Here is a 16942-nt window from a genome sequence, read left to right on the forward strand (position 1 = left end):
AGCAGAGCAGACAGTTGAATTAAAAAAATCTGCTTGAAGTTAGTATATCACATAAACTTTTCGGTGCAATTGAGCCTGATGAATTGTTATCGAACTATAGTAGAATCTCTTTGAGTGCGACAACAAATGATAAGAAAACTTTTAGTTTTGGGAGTGCTAAAGGCCTGTTCTAAAATTCTGTTTAAATTTTGCAAAATGCATTTTTCAGTTATTAACTGCTGTAGCGCTTAAATGCAGAAAATATTTTGCCTGTCTAACAGATTGCCCCAGGCCCCTCAATTTTTACTCTCTGGCGCCAATTTAAGATTCCAAGCAATGTTAAACTGTTCCCCATTTAGTAGGCTTACTTTGCTTCTATTCGCAGGATAGATTAGAATGTCTTGTGGACCAGATCATGCTCGCATTCATAACTAGGTATCATATTCATGTTGTATTTTCGTAAGCATAAAACACGATCCTTTGTCTTAATTTTAAGCAACACCGTTATCGTAAGCAAACATTTTTTTCCGGTACCATAGTATTATCAACTGTCCTTTTACCTGGAACAGCTTTTTCTCCAAACATTCAAACTCATTTACAAACAGACATCCTAGAAAGTTCGAAAATGAATTTTTCATTTTGGACCAGATTTTATGTGGCGCGGTAAAACTTTACGTTTACTTCACTATTATGCAGTTTCAAAAATTTCACAAAGGCACGTCGGTTTACTGCTACTCACTGAAGAGAGTGAATGCTCGTTTATTGTACAGATTTTTGTTTATATGAGAAAAAATGAACAACGGTGTTATACATAATTTGCACATAAGTACAAACTGTTATACATGGAAAAATTTTCAAGTTATTTTAAGAAAAAATGCTTACTTCCCAAAATTTTTGGAAACACATACATCTTATTATACCACATTAGTACCCACTATAGCCTTTCGGGCATTTAACAGTAAACAGTAAACAGTAAACAGGGCAATTATGTAGTTAGCTAAGTACTTCATATGAGCAAAATATTTTTTAGAAAATCGATATATAAAATAAGCTATAACAATAAACAATTTTTCTTATTTAACAATTTTCTACTTATGCTTTTTAAAGGTATTTTTATTTTACTTTTATTTATTTTGAAATATGCACTTGCTATTTTTATAAAATATTTATTAAATTATTGCTAGCATGCTATTTTTATTTGAATAATTTTCTAAATTAATCTTTGCAATGCATGTAATTTTTTTTTAAATTACCGCACTCTTTTTGTACGTAGTGTTTTTCAGTAAATATGTAGTGTAAATACTGCGTCATATAAAAACCTCTTATTAATATATTAAATTATTTGCTTATTTATTCATTACAGCGCTACAGAGGGTGCCGATTCGCATCCCGCTTCGGGCGATGGCACTCCAATCGGTGATGAAGGTCAAATCGGACAGGGTAAGGGCAAAGAAGCGAAAAGTATGTGTCACAATACAAAATTATAATAAAATTTAATTTTCAACAAAATTAATGTACTGTAATGTGACAATTAATGTGCTTAGTAAACTTGTTGTTGAATGTAAAGGGGGATTCGCTAGGTATAGAAAATTGCGAGCAAATTGAAAAATTGAAAACTTATCTAATTTTTTAAAAACTTTTTGGAAGTACTCTATCTTAGAAATGTTTCAAAAATGCTCTGCGTCAACATAAATTAAACCATTTTCAACTTAGGTATAGATATTTTAAAAAAGGTTCTAAGGGCGCCCATCAGCCGAATTCTGAGGTTCAAGAAATTCGTTCCAAAGCAGAGATAACAAAAATCAACGGAAGTTCTAAGACAATTGAAACTTGAAAATAAAGTATACCAAAATTATAGGAGCATTAAACTGCATACATCAAATTTTTCTCAAAATTAAAAAAACAACTTCTACGATTGGCTTTAAAATTGGTTACCTTTTTCATAACTGGTTTTTACTTAGAATGAAGCAGAAGAAACGATTTTGTAAGAATTTTCGCAATTCGCAAAAAATATATAAATAAAGAGGCATTAAAAACTCGACACAACCGATCTGAAAATCGTTCAAAAAACAAAATTTAAAAAAGGATTAAAAATTTGAAATTTTACCCTTGTGCGAGGAAATTAAACATAAAATTTCTTTGAACTAAAAATCCAAAATTACTTGGAATTTGTTTAAAGCCGAATGGATTCAGAGTGATAATAATTTAAAAAAAAAATGTTACCAACGATGCAATAATCCAGAAATGGACCCAATATAATCAAAAAACAGACCCGGTGCTGAAAATAGTTCCAAAATGTTTCCGAAACAAACTTGTAAACAAGCTAGATTGGTAACGATATAGTCCCGTTATGATCCTTAAAAGCCATACTGTACTTATTCTAGATCATAAGCAATCCGGAAATAGTTTTGAAACTATCACGAAAAACTATGCCGAAACTACTCTGAAACAGCCCCAATTTATCTTGAACTTGTCCCGAAATAGTTCCATAACTCTTGTAAGAATTGCGAAATAATTTCGAAATGGTCCCGAACACAATTCCGAACAATCCTAGAACAGAGTAGACTCATGACGGGTATTCTTACTGGACCTTGCCTTCTGTAGCAGTTTCGAACAAACCAGAAATTTCACAGTTTGGTTTATTTTCGTAAAAAACATTACAGCGAATTCCCCTTGTTAAAAAATATTTCAATAACTTATTTAAAAAATAAAATAAAATATGGTGACAGGTTGCTAACAATGTGTGCTCGCTTCTCTTACTTACATATCGTCGGTACAATGCCAAAGTCACGAATGTGCCATTTTTGTTTTAACGAAATATTATATGTGTCGAATTTTGCAAAACAACAAATGTGCATTTTTTTGAAACAAAATTTAAAAATCATTTTTCAATTAACGCTACTTAGTGGTTTACAAAAGTAAACCTTCCAATAGTGGTTGAAAAATGATAAATTAAATCTCTATTTTTAACAATGTCTTACACGTTTTTCTCAAAACATCAAATATGCACATTCGTGACTTTGGCATTGGACCGACGAAATATACATACGTGACGCATGTTATATAACCTCATTATACATATATTATATTATTTTTGTTTCTGTTGTTGAAAGCTTCGTTTATTCTCCATTTTTGTCAATTATACGAATTTAATTTTTTTGTCAATCGCATTCATTAATTACAGTTACCACAAAAGTGACACAACAGGCCAAGCATTTTGGTTCATTCTTATCATCGGCAATAAATAAGGCAGGTGCCAAAATAAAGGAGTCTGTGAAGGAAAATGTAAGTAGATAAACCTTGTATACATGACCAATAGACCTTTAGTAGACGTTGTCCTTCTCAAGCACTTACTTGCCAGTCCACACTTTCTTTGCCATCCCAAATTAGCTCATTACTACCCGAATCGGTTCTGGGTTCAGTAACAAAATGCGTTAAATTTTTAACGACAATCGCATACGTATTGCGACTTACAATATAATTTAAACCGATTTTTTTTATATAGAAAGCATTTTTAATCGACAATTGAAGCGAAAAACGTTGTAAGTGCCAATCATAATTTTTCGAAAAAAAATAAAAAGAAACCCCCTTTTGGGGAAAAGATCAGTTGTTTTTGTTTTTTTTTTCGTTCAGCTTATCTCAAACTATGATACTAACGATTATCTGCAAGAAGTCAGAAATTGGCGCTTGAAACTTTTTTTCGCGATTACGCTTCATGTGTCTATCTACAACAGAACGAGACTTATACAGCCCCATAAAAGATGGGTGTTGTTGCTGTTGTTGTTGTAGCGATAAGGACACTCCCCGAAGGCCCTGGCGAGTATTATCGATGTTGATGGTCTTTTGCCGGATGCAGATCTGGTACGTTCCGGTAACAAACACCATAAAGGTACTAGCCCGCCCATCTCGGGAATGATTTGGTATGACGACATGAAACCTTCTAGGCCATAACGCCCACCCACCCCTAGATCCATGAGGAACTTGGGGTCACCAGAGCCTCGGCTTTTAAAGAAACAGGATTCGCCACGGTTAGGTTAGGTTAACAATTGGGTTCGAGAAGCTATATATTGCGCTGGCAATCCCTTGAAAGTGTTGCGCTACACAACCCCTTAAATCAATTTGGTATTTTAGTCGCCTTCTACAACAGGCATACCTGCCGCGGGTATATTCTAAGCCCCCTAACCTGCTGGAACAGATGGGTATCATCGCAGGCTGTGGTAGTACTCGGACCATCAAGAGTGAATTAGAGGGGTGCCCGCAAAGTAGCAACAATCTCATTTTGTGCCATATCTCCGAAGCCAATTGAAAAAAAATATCTAAGTTATATTCGTAAGATTCCCTTCTTTCTCTTTTCATATTTTTCTCTTCAACCACCCCCCTCCCCCCCCCCCCCCCTCTAACAATTTGGCAACGCCCTCCAACTAGTACATACAATTTATTTTTACTCTCCCTTCCCTCACAGCCTATACTCGATTCGTTCAACAAAGAACAGGAAGCCTTTATGAAAAGTCAAGGTGGCCAAGATTCCGGTGCTGCACCATGGATCGGACTACCCAACGAAGCTAAAATCAAAGAGGAAATACTCGGCCTCGCACAAGATCGCCGTAATTTTGTGCGTGCACCACCAGCCGGTGTTGATTTTGAGTTCAACTACGATACAGCTTATCCCACAGCAATCGCCATTATGGCTGAGGATAAAGCGCTGGAAACAATGCGATTTGAATTGGTGCCAAAAATGTAAGTTTTTTTATAAATCAAACTTCAGAAAAACACTGTGCGACAACCAAAAAAGTGTGAAATGCAATTGCTTTCATTTATATAAAATATTAGTTCAAGTTTTGAAAATTAAAGTTCAAACTCAAAAATTTCAATTAAAGCTTCAATTTAAACTCAGAAAATTACAATTAAAATACAAAAAATAAAAAATTCGAGTTCAGAATTTCTATTAGAGTTCAGAATTTTCTATTTAAATTTAGAAAGTGGCAATCAATGTTCAGAAAATTACAATTCAACTTCAGATATTAAAACTTAAAGTTACAACTCAAGTTCAGAAAATCACAATGCACGTTCAGAAATTTATATTCCGAGTTCAGAAAGTTAAAATTCAACTAAAGAATTCCAAATTTAAATTCATAAAATTACAATTCATATGCAGAAAGTTAAAATTCAAGTTCAGAAAGTAATGATTCGATTTTCGACTTAAATTCAGAATGCTTCAACTCAAGTTCATTAATTTTCATTTCAAGTTCCTAAAATTACAGTTCGAGGTAACTTTAAAGTCAGAAACGCATATTCTGAAAACAACAATTGAATTCAATTCAATTAAAATTGTGAGAGCTGCAATTGATATTCAGAAAGATAAAACTCAACTTCAGATAATTTCAATTCAAGCTCAAGCTCATAAACTTAAATTGTAATGATTATTAATTTTTTGAGTCGTTTCCACGCATTTGTTGAATGACTAATTTCCAGTAGGTATGTCTTGTTAATGATAAGTAATTAATTAATTTCACACAAAAATTTATTAACTATTTTTTTATTGCATGACTACTAAAATATTTGATTATTTCAATTAATTTGAATTATTTTTAATTACAGAATTAATAAAGTTGTTTGATTTATGTCAATTAATTTTGAATATTTAAATTATATAGGTAACACAATTAAATTATAATTTTTAATTAATTTTCATTGTTTTTGTAGTTTTCCAATGTCGTAACATATTTAACATTATCAGCCCAATTTTAAATATTCCCTCGGAATTTTGTTCTCGCGGAAAAATTCCTTCAATTCTTTTCTCCTAGGGAGAATAATAATTGGGGAATAGAAATTTCGAATTTTCGAAGTCAGCTGTTCTATCAATTGTAATTTCTTCATGCATTTCTTATTTTGTTCAGAAAATTTAAAAGTTTAGTTATTGTTGCGAATTTGTTTGAAATTACAAAATAAAATATAAACAATGCACAGTATTGCATTTCATGTGGTATTCACTGAAATGAGTAATTAATTGGTGCCACAGCAACATCAACAGAGGAGCATAATAAGAAGAAGACGGTGGGATATCACAAACCCGCCGGAGTTGCCTGCTTCCGTTCAGCAAAGCAATCTTCTGGCGGCCAAGTCGAGTTGAATTCGTCTTTCATCATATGCCAAAATCTATTTAAGCTCTCTTAAAATATCCTTGCGCAATTTCTGGATGGCTGCATCAAATATACCTCTTCCGTTGCTTATGATATACTTTTCGACTTAAAATAAAGAATATTGTGGTAGAATGTACATATTTTACCAAAAATTTGTACAAATAAAAAAACCAATTTCCTTTAACTATTTTGATGCATTCCCTTTAATTTAACACGTGAAAAAACTCTCACTCACATTCATAATACCTACTTTTCTACCATAACCGGTTTCCGCTTTTTCGAACATTGTTTAGAATAGGAGGAAAGGGAGAAGTGAAAAAACTCACAAGGAATTTTTATTTAGAATACGAGGAATGGGAGAAGGGAAAAAACTCGCACGGAATCTTTGTTTAGAATTGGGCTGTATACTTTTAAAACTATATTTTACATATTTATAATTAAAAATAATCAAATGACTGATTAATTTTAATTGTTTGATTAATTTTTTTTATTTAATTATCTTAAGTCACTTGATTGATTTTAATCTAAAACAATTTTCCAATTATTTTTGATGATTTTTTATTTGCAAATAATCAAGATTATTTGTGATTATTTTTTAATTAATTAATTATTAATTGTTAGGTCATGCGAAACAAACTAATTAATCATTAAATTTAAAAAATGTAAGGAAAGTAATGATAATTAATGTTAAAGGAAATTTCACAGGTCTCATATAAATTTGCAACCAACTAACGAAAACTGCAATACACTGTAAAAAATAATTCCATTCGGCAATTTTTTGGACGTCTAATTTTATTATTAGCCGCATTATAAATATTTTAAGGTTTCATTTATCATTCTTTATTTATTCCACACACACAGCATCACCGAAGAGAATTTCTGGCGAAATTATTTCTATCGCGTTTCACTAATTATACAAGCAGCCGAATTGGGTACGCTTGGCGTTGATGGCGTTGGTCAGGCCTCAAGCGGTGAAGACGGTAAGTTTTGTGTTGGCTGTGCGGTTTACCATGAAAAAACAAGAAATGGAAAGAAAAATTGCTACGAAGAAAGTACAAAAAAAGAGAAATTATGTATATTGCAAGTATGCTGTACCGCCTACTATCTATAACTTTCATTACATCTCTCATCACTATGTACTGTAATTACTTCTACCTACTACTATTAATACTTCGCTGCAATGTTTTCAACTATTCTTTTTCGATTATTTTTTAAGACACTTTTAAGCTTCAATCAATGAATTATTTCCTTTCTTTTTTGTTTACAAAAATTAATTTTGTATTTGTGTTGCCTTATTATGCAATATTACTTAATTAAGTTGTCATACATCAAATTGATTTGAAAACAGATCTTGTTATTCCCTAGTATTTTAACCTACTGTCCCAATGTCCATCCAATTAAATACATACATGCATTTTTATGTAAGAATATCCTTCAATGTATATATTGTTTTGTCCTTATTTACATATATACACATTTTCCATATTCACTTAAATGCAAATACTTCGAAAAACTGTGCAAACACATACTTTTTTGTTTGTAGTGAGCTTTACATACATACATAGTATACAAACATACATACATATATACATAAATAAAATGAAGATTGGAAATACGAGATTTTATCTCTTTTTGGTTAAATTTTAATTTGCGTATCAATTGCATTTTTGTTTCAACTGATATGCAATAATGTACTATATAGTAACTTTATATACATTAGGTTGGGTCTCAAGCTTTTCAAATTTAAATTTTCCAACAAATCAATTGATTCGGTATTTTACAGAAAATTCCAAATATTTACCTGTGTAAAAAGCTGCCGATGCACCAAGTTTCGAGCAAATTGCTTAATAATAAAAGCTTTTCGGAATAGGTCGATCCCCGGTTCACTTGCCGGAAAAAAAAAAGATTCCTGAATAAAAACCCACACAAAAAGTTAGCTGCGTACCAAGTTTAAATCAAATCTTTCTCTAAATATGATTTTCATAGCCCACTTAACCCAAGAAGAATTTTCTAAATGTTAGCCCAGGCAAAGCGATTCTTAGGTACGACGTTAAAAAAAAAAGGTTTTTAGAATAGCTCGGTGCCTGGGGCCCTATTCGCTAACTGTGAGTTTTAAAGTGTACACAAGAAATTGTGTAAACTTTGAAATTCTGATTCTGTAAAGCAAAACTGTGAACAAAAAAACTCACTGATAAAAACTTCGTGAGTTTTCTTGGCAGCCAGTGTACACTATTCTGACATTCAAAACTCATATGCACTGTTGCAGAATGATTTTTTTGTTTTCATGGCGTTTGATGAATATTTTCTCACTGACATAAGACTTTTACATTCAGCGCTCATTCTGGAAAACAATGTACACAATAATTTACAGAATCGCATGAAAATTTAAAGTGTAAATTGTGTGTGGAAATGAGTTTTCAATGAGTGTACATTTTTCAGTATATTATCTTCCACACATCACATAATTCGTATGTAGTTATGTGTTGAAGTTATGCCTGTTTGTAAGGCGGTTTTCAGATGTGGAAGATAATATATGCGAAAAGAAGGCAATTGGGAAAAACTTTACAACAACTAAGGCATGACGTAGCTGAACGCGTTTATAACCATTTCAACTATCGTAGGAGTGCGGGTTCGACTCCCACTCCCGGGAGAAAAGGCTTTGAAGAGATTTACAAGGTATAATCGAAACAGCTGTCGCCTTCTCCGTCCTGATGTCACGTTGTTTAAATTTTTCCCAAATTATTAAATAAATTATAAAATTAAAAATTGCTTGAAATAAATGTTTTCATACATTTAAAGCGATGCGGGCAATCCCCGGTTAACTCATATAAGTAAATTTATTATATTTCGTCCGTTTCCATCAGTGTTCTAGCTGCTATTTGTAAAACAGAGCTAATAAGAGTTAGCTAATTACGGAAAAGCTTTGTTTGTGACTTTTCAGTTGCAGCGATTTTTATCCGTGACTCTAAATGAAGAGTGATGGAAGACGAAAATTATCTAAATCGCAGTTCACAGTTAAGCTTATCTCTGTTCGTAATCACAGACCCAATTATGTACATATCTTGTCTTAGTAGCTAACGCTGCTCAGTCAATTACAAGCGCATTTATTCATATTATCGATGCTAATTTTGCCTGTGTTTAAAATGTGATTGCGATTATTGGTAAGGGTGATTTCAAACGAGACGCATATTTCGCCACAGTCAGTGAGTCCGCTATTTGTTTAAAGCTTTTGCTGCGCACTTCTGTGACATTTTAGTCGCGGTAATAAAATCACTTTGCCAATTCTACTAATTAGTTTCTTTTGAGATAACCCAATCTGAGTTGCAATACGATATTATGTACCAAAATACAAATCTTGTAAAAAACTGTGGATTTATATTTAAGAAAATGCTAAGTCGGATCCCTTTGCTGATGTTTGATTTCCTCAACACTTAAACTTGAAATTATCAATGGAATCTGAATATACTAGAAGAAAACTGACCCAACCTAGTGTACCTCGAAGTTCTATATCTATCACATACGTAATAACATACATACATACATATATACGAGCGTAGCAATATTGGCTTGTTATTTTTACTCTGCGTAACAAATTTGCCATCAGCAGTTAAGCGTTAAACATCAATCAATCCATGCGAAATCAAATAGAGTTCCCCCACGTAATCGCACTTTGTTTCAGAATAAATCATATCAATCAATCGAACAATAATATTATTTCCACACATACATATGTGATTTTTCACTCCATTATTCGCTATCGTCAACCGGATGTTAGTTAAAATCGCATAAAACGATAGTCATCATATTTACGTTTGGAATAATTCAATATAAATTTGCAGCAATTTACATTACCATAATATGATTTTTTTCTCTCAACCTCAACCTTTTTTTATTTAACTTAAATAATTTTTTTATTTCTTACCAGCCAGTCAAATAGGTAAGAAAATTAAAGAAAACCATAGATAGATTTTTGAGGAACAACGTGAATTGTGAACGATTTTTTATCCGCGACTTTGATTGTACGGGGATTGAACAGTAATATGATATAAATCGCAGTTCTAGTCACGCTTGCCGATAATCGCAATCACTGCTACCATGTCTGCGCTTTGTGCTGCAACTTAGTAGCAGCAAAAATTTTTGAATTTAAAGGTGTTGCATGCGCGAACTTCAATGGAAAGCAGCGGAGCTTCACAAAATTCTAGTAGGTCACTTCCACCACACCAAAACCTTTAACACAATTTTTAACAAAATTTAAGTACACAAATACACTGATTGGAGTTTTAGAGAGCAAAAGTTAAATTTCTGAACACATTAGCTGAATAAAAAGTGTAAAAATAATTGTTAAATAAGAAAAACAAAGACAATGGTAGTTTAACAAGTTCTGCTATGGTAAGTGGTGAATGCGACCTACTAGAGGTTTTGTGAAGCTTGCTTCACACTATTTTTCGTCCCTGCAATGTCTCTATGTTAATATTGTCTCAGGTAGCAGTAACGTGCTAGCATTTCATCATCATTTTACCGAAGCTAATTTATCCTATTACCTCAGCAGTGCTGTTGATATTTCACCACACCACCATATTTGCCAACTCTAATACACACCTGCGGTGTATCTAAAGAAGCAGAATGTGACTCCAAAATCAGTCATTCAAGGAATCCACTGAGAATAGAGGCAATCGTGGCGACGCGGCTTACTGCAACTGGTGAATGGGGTTTTATACACGAAATTTTCGTTATTTTGCAGATCTTGCGTATGCGTACATACTCGCGACTGTGATTAAACAGCAGAAAGCTGCGATTTGGTCCGTGATTTCCATTATTGGTATAGGCGAATTTAGTTTATGTGCGATTTACATCTTTCTTGTTATCAATCCCATAGTGGATTAAAATCAGTAGCGGATTAAAATCTTGCCGCAACTGGGAAGTTATTCTCACAAATCTCGCTAGTCTTCAAAATTCGCCCAATATGTCTGCTATACAATGTGGTCTCTTTCAATTTCAAATTAAGTAGGGGCCGACACTTCGTTTTGTAACGCCGTCGCGTCAAGTTCGCTTTTCCCCACAACTCAACCGCGTGCTATAAAAGGACGCTATTCATGTGGTTGAGAATAAAATGGCGGATAGTGCGGGAATCGAAGTGACAAAAGGTTAAATTAAAAGCATTTATCATACTTGGAGTAAACCATCAAATCAGAATATATCTAAATATATAGTGGCTTCAATTACGCAGAAACCTACGCACATGGTTCTGGCCTTAGTGTATTACCTGTGTGTTGGTGGAGTAACTGTACAGCAATCTGAAGACATCAAATTTCTGTTAAAGAAACCAAGCGAGACATCTCAAAGATTTCATAAAATGAGAATTAGTTATGGCGTTATAGCTTCTAAGTAAGCCGGGCCAAGGTAGTATTTCATTCAAATAAATGAATGGAAGCAACTTAAAACTACAAATAAACAAACAAACAAGTAGGGGCCGAACTCTCACTATAGTATTGAGCAGGGTTTCCTCGAACAAAGCTGCAAATTTATTAAAGGATGGGGACATACTTTTTAAAGATAAAATTAAATTACCTCCGAAGGGATTTTATGCCGAGCTTCTCTTTCAATTTGCGTCGTGGTCGTTTTACTTTTTTCTACAAATTGGCGGGACGGGACCTACATGTTTTATGCCGACTCCGAACGGCTTGCTTTTCATCGCAGAAATACACTCGGAGTGCTTGCCAAACACTGCCGAGTGGCGGCTCCGCCTAGAAAAATTTTTTTTTCATTGAAAAACCTTGTTTCCAAAATTTTGATGTTGCTTTGACCGGGGTGTGAACCAAGGATCTTCGGTGTAGTAGGCGGAGCACGCTACTATCACACCACGGCGGCCGCGATTTTTATAGATAGTCCGCTTGCTTTACCGTATAGGCAAGTGCATGCGAACAAAACTTCTAGACGACAACTCGACAAGGAATTTATGCCCAGAATTACTCTGAAATATTTTTCTTCAGCGAAATAAGCGCCTTCCCTAGATGGGTAGCTTTCAATAGGGTCAGTTTTTCTTTTTGTTATTCTGTGGTTAAATGAAGCACAGAGATTGTTGTATCCTGCCGGATAATGTCCCCCATGCATCCTTTTGCTGCAGATTACTAAGTCAACCTCATAATTTCTAAATAGGTCTATGTGAAATTATATTTTCTTGAGCTTGGCGGCTAGCAAAAGGTCAGTTATCGAAAGTCCTATAGGACCCGATGCCGGCATACAAATATTTTTGGTTAGAAAGTGAATAGCAAAAAGTACAATGGTATCAAGAAAGGCACCCTGTATACAATGTTCACTGTTTTATATTCTTTTTTAATGAGCAGAAACATTAAATTTATTAATTTAATTTTTATTAATATTATTTATTTATTTAACTTGGCCTTCCCCTTTTTTCATTTCATGTACGATTTTATTTCTTTTACCGCACTGTAATTCAAACCAAAATCTGTGTAAATTAAATTTGAATATACAAATAACTACAAAAAAAATTAAATTTTACGAAAATCAAATCAATCCATATGAATTAAAATCTAAAATAAACTTCAAAAAAACAACGAAATTGGCAAGCAGCCAAAATCACAGCTGTCAACAAATCTCAAGCAAAATCTGCTGTTGCTGTCACTACTGCCAGTGATGAGCACAAACAGAGTATAAATAATGGCAGTGCCAAAAGCTCGCCAGTTTCACCAATTTTCCAGCAACCTACAGGTGCTGGGTTAGAAAAATTCGTGGAACAAAACTCACGGCATGGTGATTCTGAATTCGTATCAGACTCTTTCCAAATAAGTACCGAAACCGATTTGGAAGAAATCAAAGATGGTATGCGAAAATTAGGCATCGACAGCATGACAGAGCAAGCGTTGGGCAGTGATGGTAAGAATATAATTTTATTTTAACTTTATTTTCAATTTATGTTTATTTTGTTATTATTTATACTAACTTTATGTTAAAACCTAATATTTTGTTTGCTTTGATAACAAAAAACTAACCCAAAGTTCTTTTAAAAATTTAATAACAATAAAAAAAACTAGGTAATAATTCGTATCAATGTGAAGTCTGGAATAGTTTGCATGTGCCATTTAAATCAGATTGTTTGACATAGTCGATTTTCTGGTCAATTTTTTGATTTCCAACCAAAATATCATGACTATCAAATGACGTCGAAAAATGTGCCAGAAAATAGACTCGTGCAGTAAAATTTATTGAGTTAAGGCTAAATATGTTTAATAATAATGAGAATAACCGCAATACTGAAAGCAACCCTTTAAGAGTTGGTGTTCAACCAAAAGCTCTTCAGTCTACGTTAAGTCCAGCATACACTTACACTCAAAGAAAAAATCTGAGTAAACCAACCGAATTACAGGTCAATGCGACCGAAATTTTTTTGTTCTTGTATTAACGATAAAGACAACAACAACAATCGAAATTTTGGTCAATCTTTATCCTTCATAAAAAGCCGTTAAATCGACTTTACACAAATTGTTGATTCAAAATTGACCGTTTCAAGTTTCAACAATCAAAATTCCATCATACGTAGGCACTAACTCTGTTAACTTAACTATTATTACGCTCACCCTAAGAATACCAACAAAAACTGTCAAAATAAAATATATTCGTCAACATTAGAATAACAGAAGAGGCTGTTGATATAACAGAGATTTCTGTGGCATTATGATGAAAAGAACAAACTAATGTATGCCGTAAATGTAAGTTTTTCTTTTTAAGCTGTTGTATTTGATTAATATTTATAGTGTTCCCTGTTGCAATGAGAACAACAGATTATTTCCTGTTGAAATGACTAAACAAATTTGTTTTCTTGGCATAAAACTATGTTGAATTAACTATAATGCGATCAATTTCAACGAATGTCTGTTAATTCAATAACAACAAAACCGATTTTTTGATTTTACTGGCGTCATTTGAAATATTTCGGGGAAAAATTCCAGATTTCTTTGTTATATACGCTTCTTTTCCTAGCTATCCTGACATTGAAAAGTGAAATAAATAAAGTACGAACGCAGTTGGTTAGCGTCTGACAATAATTGATTCTTTATTGGAAAATGCTTTCTCTTTTATACAAAATTTCTTATATTACAAATACGTATTTACACTAATACTTACAAACTAAAAAGTACCTACATTCCTAGTGCATATATGCCAAGTCAGCATATTATTATTATAGTGACCTATTTATGGACACATCTAATTAGATACATATATGTAAATATTTTGGCAGTTACATTGACCATTGACTGATCGATAAGTGTGTTAGTCAATGTGACGGGTTGACAAATGTAAATAAATAAGTGTCTTGTGCGTCGGCATGCACAAATGATATTGAACTCCCGCTGGTTCAAATTATGTATGTCGGTTTAACTTGAATACTTGAGTGGTCGGTATGAGTGTATGTATATAATACCATTTGAAAGAAGTGCATTCAAAGTAATGCTACACCAAACCAAAATATTAGTCTGAAAACTAACTAAAAATAAGATTTATCTGCGTTTTAGAGCTTTTCCATATTTGCATTGCAGCATAATACGGTACATATGTAGATAACTGCCAATAATTAGGTTAGTATGAGTATCTACTAGACGAGTGAAAAAGTATCTACCTAAGTAAGTTTTCCTGCAAACTACAGAAGGCCATAGCATAAGTTTATATAGGTTCAATATAAACTTTAGCAGTTTTTTTTTTTTTTTGTTTTTCAAAGTATCCTATGTTTAATGCTGGTTTTTGTTTTTAAATTTTATTTTTATTTTAGAATAACATTCAATTCTTTAGTAAAAACACAAATTTGTCCATGAACTGATTATAGCTCTCATTTAACTATAATGTGGCACAATATTTTCATTAAATCCATCGCCTAATAGGTAACACTCATCGAGGAAACGAAAAATAGTACATTTTTTTATCTTACACTGTTCAAGTTTAAGTATCTAAGTACATGCCCTTATGATCGATCTTAATTCAAGTTATATATTTAAATTAATCAATCTCAATTAATCATTTAATATTTGAGTTCATTAGAGATCTTATGAATATCATAATCATTGAGTCACAGTTAATCGTACAGCTCAAGTCGTTCAGTCTTGTTGGTCACTGCTTTCTTTTGCTCAAAACATTTTACAAAAGCACTTTTTTCATAAGTTCTACTAATTTACTTTATAATGCATTTCTCTGCACAATTTTCCAAATAAATTCAAGCACAAAATCAACTGAATTCGTTTCATTGCTGATTTGCGCTTAACAAGAAATAAAAATATAAAATTTGTAGGCGGGCAATCAAAAAATCCAAAAACAAAAGAAAACTTTACAAAACAACCTTGTAAATTATGTTTCTTTCTTTTTCTCATTTTTTCTCTCTCCTTTTTTCCTAACTTATATATTGGTTACGTTTACTGCAAAAACAGCAATGACATTTAATTACTAAAAAGCGTGAAAAAGTCACAAAGACGATAATACATACATATTAAAACAACAACAAAATGCATAATAAAAAATGCATTAATAAAAAACACGATATAACAAAATTTAAGTATATATCAATTAATATAAAATTAACATATAAATAATATAAAATTAATTAAATTAAGAAAAGTCATAACGATATAGACGTTGAATATTTTATTAGCGAACATCAGCAGAGATTCTAAATTGACAAAAAGAAAATGCTCATTTATGAATTATATATACATCAAATTAATTAGTGATATGTATGATGAAAATGAATAACTGCACATACAAACACACATAAAAACAATAAAAATACAAAACATATTTTAGCGTGCCCGGAGTCGTAAACTTTAAAAACCAAAAAAATCTATACGTACACCAAATTAACCCACAGATATTTGTAGCTACAAAATCATATATATTAATGTAAATATATATGTAATAAAAAAAAAGGTGTTAGCAATAGTAGAACAAAAATTAAAATAACAAAAACAACTACATACATACTTAAACACGTGGAATTTATACATGCATAGATGGGCATTTTGCATTTTTAGTAATTATGTAGCAAAATATGAATGTTCGCTGATACTGCATTACGAGTAAACATTTTTCATCTTATTGAAAAAATATGTATTCAAACAAATTTTCAATAATATTGTAGTTTGTTTTGCATTTCTTGTAAACATTTTACTTCTTATTTGGATTATGAAATTTGAGAATTTCTCGCTGCTACTGTTTTTTGTTGTGCATTACCAGTAAAAATTCTGCTACTTATTGAAAAAAAATGCGTTTGAAGAATTTAAATACATTTTTCGCAGACAGGTACTGTAATTTGTTTCAGTAAAATTGTAACATTTTGTTAGCGAAATTACCCTAATTTTTACAGATTATTCATTTGCATTATCACTAAACAGAACTTGTATTACTAAAAAAATTGCATGAAACGTGCGTTGAACTCAATGCCAGAGCATATTGAATATTCCTTAAGAGAAAAGACTTGAGGCTATTAGGGCATGGCTTTCTGGCATCTCATGCATATAAATTGGGTCTCGTTAGTGACAGCACATTTGGAAAATGCTGGCGGCGCGAGGAACCGGTTTCAGACATTCTGTATTCGTTTCATGACCCGGCGAAGTCAAGGCAGCAATTACGCTTGGTCGTATTTTCAAGAGGACGGAGTTATAAACCTAATTCTGTTTTTTTTTTTTTTGAGGAAGAATAATTATTTGGCTCCCAAATGTTTCGAAAGTTCGTATTTATAAACTGATGCAGTTCATAGTACGTACCTACTTGTCTGACACTTTAGGAATGAGGAAGGTTCATTTGTAAACTTTTCTACTACG

The 16942-nt window shown here is 32.5% G+C and overlaps 1 protein-coding gene across 13 annotated transcripts in view; it reads left to right on the forward strand.

The window, feature by feature from the left end:
- Sap47 (Synapse-associated protein 47kD) overlaps window positions 1-16942 on the forward strand; it is a 153732-nt gene that overhangs the window by 116903 nt on the left and 19887 nt on the right. For 8 of the 13 annotated variants that reach the window (XM_067780155.1, XM_067780147.1, XM_067780138.1 and 5 more), the window contains 5 exons: window positions 1343-1419; window positions 3164-3264; window positions 4442-4716; window positions 6981-7099; window positions 12711-13013. In XM_067780155.1, coding sequence (XP_067636256.1) covers window positions 1343-1419; window positions 3164-3264; window positions 4442-4716; window positions 6981-7099; window positions 12711-13013 — 875 coding nt within the window. Of the gene's footprint in view, window positions 1-1342; window positions 1420-3163; window positions 3265-4441; window positions 4717-6980; window positions 7100-12710; window positions 13014-15553; window positions 16050-16942 lie in introns of all 13 variants that reach the window. The other 5 variants (XM_067780194.1, XM_067780234.1, XR_010952244.1 and 2 more) reach the window with 4 other exon arrangements.

Source organism: Eurosta solidaginis, chromosome 1, assembly GCF_040869045.1.
Source record: "Eurosta solidaginis isolate ZX-2024a chromosome 1, ASM4086904v1, whole genome shotgun sequence".
Lineage (NCBI taxonomy): Eukaryota > Metazoa > Arthropoda > Insecta > Diptera > Tephritidae > Eurosta > Eurosta solidaginis.